This window comes from Verticillium alfalfae, genomic scaffold (assembly GCF_000150825.1).
Source record: "Verticillium alfalfae VaMs.102 supercont1.3 genomic scaffold, whole genome shotgun sequence".
In the NCBI taxonomy this organism is placed as follows: Eukaryota; Fungi; Ascomycota; class Sordariomycetes; order Glomerellales; family Plectosphaerellaceae; genus Verticillium; species Verticillium alfalfae.
Window position 1 is genome coordinate 1,141,108 of NW_003315036.1, and position 7,758 is coordinate 1,148,865.

At 53.5% G+C, this 7,758-nt stretch overlaps 2 protein-coding genes across 2 annotated transcripts in view; one reads left to right on the forward strand and one right to left on the reverse strand.

Annotated features, from left to right (window-relative positions):
- Nucleotides 1-2,652: 2,652 nt before the first annotated feature.
- Nucleotides 2,653-5,128, forward strand: VDBG_02869 (clock-controlled gene-9 protein; the record flags this gene model as incomplete). The annotated part of the gene is made up of 5 exons (XM_003006684.1): nt 2,653-2,805; nt 2,859-3,482; nt 3,776-3,823; nt 3,979-4,318; nt 4,668-5,128. The coding sequence occupies 5 exons, from the start codon at nt 2,653-2,655 to the stop codon at nt 5,126-5,128; spliced, it is 1,626 nt and encodes a 541-aa protein (XP_003006730.1).
- Nucleotides 5,129-6,524: 1,396 nt separating this feature from the next.
- The window catches only part of VDBG_02870 (conserved hypothetical protein), a gene marked incomplete at both ends in the record, with an annotated part of 2,115 nt that continues 881 nt past the window's right edge, over nt 6,525-7,758 (reverse strand). Inside the window, one exon of the mRNA XM_003006685.1 lies at nt 6,525-7,661. Coding sequence (XP_003006731.1) covers nt 6,525-7,661 — 1,137 coding nt within the window. The remainder of the gene's footprint in view (nt 7,662-7,758) is intronic.

Genomic DNA, 7,758 nt, shown 5'->3' on the forward strand with positions numbered 1-7,758 from the left:
GTGAATTATGGGATGCGTGATAAAAAAGGCGAGGCCTACGTCTTGCAAAACACTTTTTCGACATCATTCTTCTATGTTGCCGAGTTTTCGTGCGGACCGTCAAGCCTAGAAACCACAAACTCCATCTCTCCCTTATCCGATTTTGTCTATCCCTTTAGTGCCCGAATTCGGCCTTAGTACTTCATATGATCGACAGCCGAGTGGCAGAAAATAAAATTCGCCAATCGAGTTAAAGAATATAGCGCGCAGTACATCTAGATGCCTGTACGTTACCTATATTTCACGGATGTGCTCGCCCTCATTTCTGTACTGAACTTGTAGCTGCTGAGGTCCACATCAAAGCTCTTCAGACAGGCGGTAATTAGTGGATGTACTGAGGAATAGCTTGGGCACTAAAGGGATAACTTGTTAGGTTCAAGAAATATAATTTTGCGCTGTAGACACAGCCCTGTTGCACATCTAAGTACACTGCAGCGAAAGCAATGGTGCTCCAGTTAAAGCGTTCGAGTACTTATGAGCCCCGAGTGTAAGACAAATGTCACAGTGTACGGAGGTTGGATTTGAAGAGCTGCTTGATGACTTTGACAAGCTGTTCAGAACGGCGAACCAAGACCGGTGGCCACTCTAGGCGCGGCATGTCTCGAGGCTGGGACAGTATGCCTACGTAGCTTACACGCTTACCTCGTGAAAGCTCAAGTCTTTTGCCTCGCATGTCCTCGTACGGAAAAGAGGCGCGGAACATCAATGACGCAGCTATCAGCAGACTGCGTCGCCATACAGACCTGCCGTCCAGCCTTCACATCTGATAGTCTGTTGTGCTCAAAGCATCTTAGTCCATACGGGGTTCTGTTTGTGGATGGGTTTCTCACACCCCGCTGGGTTCCATCGAGTTACAACTGACAGGCCGGAACCCTCCCGGGTCGCACTGCCAGTCAGGTAAAGGGCGGAAGCGATAAGCTTTAGATGCTGAGAAACATACTGGCACAAGACTGGAGTTCTTTTTGGGCAGTGGCGAGTTTGGTAGCGTGTTCGGGCTATCAAGGATTGGAACGACCATATGGGCAGCCTCCTGAGATATGTTGAAGTAACACAACGGAGACAGCAGAAAGCATGGCGCTTCTCCTACGGAGATATGATCTGACGAACTCGGCAAGGCAATCCCGGCGCCTACATGGATCAGGCAGGTACAGCAGGTAAGGCAGCCATCGTATGATTTTGATCAGACCATCAGTCATCACGTGGGAATGCATCCAAGGCACATTGTGCTCGAATGCAGGTCTCGCATCGAGCTAAAGGATACGAACAAGGCAAAGAAGATACGAGGAGGATCTCAAGGGCAAGATAAACCACCTGTTGCTTGATGTTCCCCTTGACGCCTGGCATCTGACAGAAGACTTGAGGCATCTTAGTGGTGATTGATCTGGCCGGGGGGGGGGGGGGGGGTAGCGTGTTTGGTTACCACAGCAGCACTAAATCCCCCACAAGCTGTCACCCAACCCGTCAGCTCGTTGCAGCACGTCAGCCCCGCCGAGCTGGGAGACAGCTCAGCTTCGATAATAGCAAGTACTTCGCGTCACAGACGCCATGATGCAAAACCCTCCCGCATTGTGCCATCTAATAACACCAAAAGTACTGGCGTGCAGAGAATACCTTGTAAATCTCGGAAGTCCGACCACAGCCAAGTCCAAGTGGCTCAGAACACGCAGCATTGCATGTTGCCACCAACCTGGCACCACTGGCCCTGGCCCCAGGGCATGGTCGATTCTTTCACGAGAGCTCCGGCGGCGAATTCTTTTTCTTCTGCAATCTACCTATCTCAATTGGCGAGGGCGACGGGACACGACAACGGCCTCCCACACCGACACTTCCCGTCACCCTGCATGCTCGATGAAGGAGGCAGGCCAGGCAGCCACTGTCGCCAGAGGCCTCACAGTTGAGGAAGGGGCGGGCAGCTATCACCGGCCCGGAAGGAAGGAAGCATGGCTCTTCATCAAGACTGGGGCAGCATGATTGGTCGGAGGCCGGGTTCAGCGCCAGCCAGGCCGCTTGCAGCAAGTACAAACCCAAGGAGCCGCCTGGATGCAGGCTGGCCACTTCGTTCCTACCAACGAACGAGCGTGAAGGAAGGCCCTTCCGCGTCACCTCGTCACCTCGTCACCACCGTAGCTTCCTTCGATGTACCGTCGCACCACACGAGATATGGCAGGCACAACAGCTCACGCCCGCGGGTGTGCTTTACGATTGATGCTCCGCCCTGGGCCCGATTCCAACCTTATGCCCTCGTAACGCAACGCAGTTGGGCAGGATTGACTGGCGGTCTACAGTGCCCGAGTGGCTCGCGAGGCCTCGGGGCTGGCTGGGGAAAGGACCAAGACGAGATCATCCCGTCCCTCCTTCTCCATGCACTCACACCAAGCTCTTTCCATTTAATACTGCAAAGCCGCATTTCCCCCTCGTTGTCTGTTCACCTTCTTTGTCTCGCCCTCTTCGCCTCCATGGTCTTGCTGAGGCATCCATTGACCGATCAGTACATCCACTGACCTGCACCTTTGCATCTTGACTCGAACAGTCTGCTCTGCTGTGGGATATTGCAAGTTCGTGGCTAGCTTTCATCCAGAAACTCGATTCATTCTCTTCCCCGCATCGGCCGCAATGACGCCCACACAGGGCCGCAAGTTCTCGACGGGCACCTCGGTGCACCGGAAGAGACAGATGAGCACAATGCACGAGCAGGGCAACACCTTTGGCCCAGCATTGACGGTCAGCAGCCCTACACTGAGCCCCTCTGTCATCCAGCTTACCTGCGTACCGGTTTCCGTCCTGGAATTATTCTGCTGACGTAGATGACTCTTAATCAGACTCTCTATGTTGGAATTTCGGCTGTCTTTGCCGATGATCATACTGCTGTCGTGGCCACTGCTGTCCACGATACCGTTTACCTCGTTGACTTCACCGTCAAGAATGTTGTGCTTGACGATGCCCTTCGTATGGGGGAAGATGCCATTGCTGACTACGTTATTTCTACCCTCGAAGGCTATGAGCGGGAGAACTATTCCAAGTTCATCGGTGCCGGCCTTCCCACAACCCTCAAGTACATGAGTCCTAGCCTATGCTCGCGTCTCTGGCTCGAGCTCGATATCGTCCCGGTTGTCACTCGTCCCGACGATGAGCACAAGGGGCAGAACTTTTGGGACGTCAAACGGGTTGACGAGCAGGCGGACTCGATGGCCCGAAAGTGTATCATGAACTTCGGGCCGTCCCTGGTGCCTCTTCTGCAGGTCGGCTTCCGCGGTGTTGTTCAGACCGATGCCGGGTTCCGTGTCCACCTCACCACGGTGCAGAATCACAAGGATACATGCGGTTCTGCCACCTGGGATGCCATGATGCACTACGCCACCAAGCTGCGAACAAACAACGTCAAGGTGGCCTTCTTCAGCAGCACCCCCCAAGGTGGTGGTGTTGCCCTAATGCGTCACGCTCTCGTACGTTTCTCCCGAATGATGGGCGTCGATCTGACGTGGTATGGTATGCTTGCTCCTTCCACCAACGCACCGGCTTACGTGTCTGCCCCCCCCCCACCCCCCCCCCCCGGGGGTCCGTCAATGATCAAAAATGCAAAAGGGCCAAGGCCGGGCCCCGGGGTCTTTTTGTATTACCAAAAAAATTTCCAAAAATCTTGCAAGGGGCAGCCACCCCCGCCCGGAAAACCGTAGGGTGGGAAGGGGAACATTTTCGGCTGGGTACCCAAAATGTTAACCGATATTGGTTGTCCGAGGGTGGCCCGCTGCGCCCCCCCGGGGAGGGTGGTGCAGATATTGTCATGGTGAGTCTCTCTCCCCCAACCTAATCCCCCACTCCCTCCGGCTTGCCACCCGGTGCGGGGAAGCTAGATCTCGCCTTGAGTGGAGCAAGCGGCACGCTCCCCACGATAGTTCTTGGAGCTTCAATCTGGCAATGGTGCTGACGTTCGATCCCTAGATTGATGATCCCCAAATGCCTGGCTTGATCCCTTTGATTAAGAAGATTACACCTAAACGACCGGTGTTGTACCGCTCGCACATCCAGATTCGCAACGACTTGACCACGAAGGATGGCACGCCGCAAGCTGATATTTGGGACTTCCTCTGGAGCAATATCCAACATGCCGATATGTTCATTAGCCACCCAATACCCAAATTTGTCCCCCACAATGTCCCATCGGAGAAGGTTGTTTACTTCCCCGCGACCACTGACTGGCTCGACGGCCTCAACAAGCCATTGAACGAGTGGGACACTGGTTACTACGGCCATATCTACAACGCTGCCTGTCACAACCAGCGTATGACAGAGGTTGCTTGGGCCTGCACGCAAGTACATTATCCAATGTGCCAGGTTTGATCCCTCCAAGGGCATCCCGACCGTCATTGACTCTTACGCCGAGATTCCGTCGCTTGTGCGACGAAAAAGGGCGTAACTGAAAGTCCCTCAGCTGGTAGTGTGTGGCAACGGCTCGGTGGATGACCCGGACGCCAGCATGATTTTACGGCCCAAACAATTGGCTCAAATTGAAGGAAGCACCTACCCCTCATTTTGAAAGCAAAGACCTGCAGTTGTTCATGCGCCCTCGAACCCCAAACGACCAAGCTCCTCAACACCTATGCTTGGCCAATGCACATGTTGTACTCCAGCCTCTCCACCACGCGAAGGCTTTGAAAGTCAAAGGTGTTCCGAGGCCCTCCACGCCGGCTGTCCCTGTTTATCGCCACTCTCGCTGGAGGCATCCCTCTCCAAAGTCAAAGACAAGGTCAACGGCTTCCTAGTGGAGCCTGGCGACTGGCAAGCTGTCGCTGGCTACCTTCTTGATCTGTTCACAGACGACGAGCTACATCAGAAGATGAGCCATGCCGCAGCCACGGGTGTCAGTGATGAAGTCGGCACGGTAGGCAATGCACTTGGTTGGTACTACCTAGCGTCCAAATGGGCCGAGGTTGGCGTTAGGCCCGGCCTACGAGGAGATAGAAAATGGGTTAATGACATGGCTCGCGATGAAGCTGGCAAGCCGTACGCCGATGGCGAGAACCGTTTGCCTCGGCATTTCACCCAGGAGCCGAATCTGCCAAGTGTGGAAGGGGAATCTGTTCAGGCTTGATTGATCCCAAGCTAGTGGTGCGCAAAAGTTAGTCGGTGGACAGGTCGATGATGTCTCTTTGTACGATCAACCCGCCAAGTGCTCGGGCAGCATATCGATCAGGGTGCAATCGTCTGCCTGGTTTTGGTCTGCATTTCCTTATCTTCTGTCCTTAATGTTCCTTGTTGCTTGCTTGTTAGACACAAAGTACCAGGTTAGAAAATACATACAACATGTCTGATTTCCGCCCACGGCTTTGTTGGCGCATCGTGTCGGCGTCAATTTCGAGCTCCGGGAACGCGCTGGGGACCAATGTGGCTCGCTGCAAATGACGTCTCACGGAAGTTTTGTTGTTAAAGAACATTGTATTTAGCTGTAGCGTCCTGACATCAAACCGTCGGGGCAGGTTCAGTCGCCAGGCAGCGCAATTTAATGTTTATGCCATTGGCTGTGGACTTCTGGAGGCCTCGTTCAATGGCCGAAAGCTCCGAGACTGTTCGGAACATAATCATGCCATTGGGACATAGCCTTCGAGATTAAAAAAGTGCACACTGTGTTTGGAACTATAACAGGTATTCATGAGTCTTGAAGCAAGCAGGCTCAAACGGAGTATTGCCCGTATGCTCAACACGATTGCTCCCCTCAAGGCCTTGATCGTGCTCACCAAAAATGTCACTCAACCCAGCACAAGCAAACTTCTTAGGTCCCTTCCACCTTGTTACATGTTCAACACTTCTCGGAACACAATTGTTCCAGTCATTTATCAATACCAAGATTTGCTACCAAGCTCTGCCCCGATCTGCATTCACAACACTTCAGAAGCGCCTCTTTCCAATCTACTTCAAGGTGCAATCTGTTCTCGTCCTCACTACAATTATCACTTATCCCCTGGGCCCGAGCGGTCTTTTGAGCAATCCGAAGGATCTTTTACCCTTGATTCTAGCTGGCATCACAGCATGTGCCAATTTCTTTGTCTTCGGACCTCAAACGTTGACGACTATGGTTTGCTGCATTTATCAGGGTAGGTTAAGCTTCGTGCGATTTAATAACTATGGAAGCACTAAAGATTCACAAAGACGACAGACAAGAAGAACGGCATACCTGCAGGGGAGGCGAGTGAAGATATGCGAGCCTTTTGCAGGGCCTTCTCGAGAAACCATGCCATGAGCATTCATCTCAATCTGCTTACGATTGGGAGTATCCTTTGTTATGGCGTTCGACTAGGTATGCATCTTAATTTCGCGGATCAATCGCGTTGAAAATGGCATACGCAGTAAGGACAACAATGGGCACGATAAAGTGCGGATCTGGCTGCGGATGTTGGACACTCATCCGAGAACAAGGGTGGGTTGGTTTGGAAGAGTCATCGTGTAAAATTAAACGGAAATCGTCGACGATCCATTGCAATGCCCAATTCTCAATGCTCGCAGAGATTGAAAGAACCGAATTGGTTCTCAACCGCTTCCACCATGCGTGTCCTTTCTTTCATCAGATCCAAACGGAGCTCCTTTGCCCTCTTGAGACTCATCGGGTAGTCTGAAACTTCCTCACCAACCATATTGACAATCTCCTGGGGGAGGCCCCTAAAGTTGTACTCGGCAAGCCTCTTCTCGGCCCACCAGTCGTGCTGCTGGGGCGGCACATTCCTTGTCGAGCAGATGCGGTTGTTGGGATCCACGAGCCATAGCACGATGAACCTGCGATGCCCCGGCTTGGTGCGGTCCACCAACCCGAAAGAGCCAACAGCATGCTGCAGGGTGTTGGGGAACACGAGCATGCGGCCCTGGCGTGTCGAGACGCTGCCAAGCTCTTGGATCGCCGCCGACGAGTCAAAGTTTTCTACGCCGAAGATTTTCTCGAGGCCCTCAAATTCGCCTTGCTCATAGGAGAAGTCCATAGCGCTATCTTCGCTCTCAACCTCTTGGCGGAACGACAGTCGCGACTCGGTAACGTTCTCGACGTCGTAGTAGTAGATGGCCGTCGCTACAATGTGCTCATTCTTCATGCCCTCGACGTGCCAGCTGCCGCCAGCGTAGTCGGGCTTTTCAGGGGTAAGCTCGATAGAAGACAGTTTGACAATGACCTGCAGCCCTCTGTCTCTGAACTCCTTCTCAATGGCGACATCGTAAGGTTTCTGCTTGGCGAATTCGTTCTCCTCCGTATCGGTGGTCGTCACCTCAATGTTGCTCGAGTTGATGATTGGCTTTTTGGAGCCCTCCTTCCACTGCTCATACGTGGTGCTCGTGCCAGGCTCGGGGTGAGGGAAGTGGCGAATGCGTTTCCACTTAGCCGTGAGGGCCTCTGAGATAATTGACTTGAACTCGTATCCGTTGCGATTCGCATGACTGTCATCCTCGACGATCGCCTTCAGCCGCGCCAGGAGAAGAGTGCCTGGCACCGTTTCTGGATTTGCCGGCCAGTTGACTTCCTCGTCCGAGTCATCTTCGTCAATCTCGTCGGGATCCCTCTCAAAGTCCGCACGGTCTGGCTGCGAGAGGTAGGCCTTCACGCGTTCCCAGAGCTCGGGAAATGCCGCGTCGTTGACCGATCGGGCCTCCAGATTCGTGTATTCCGCCCAATCCGGGAATTCGGGCTCCGTGCTGGCGCCGTACGTGAGGATCCGCGGCGGAGCGCGGCCGCTGTGACTTCGG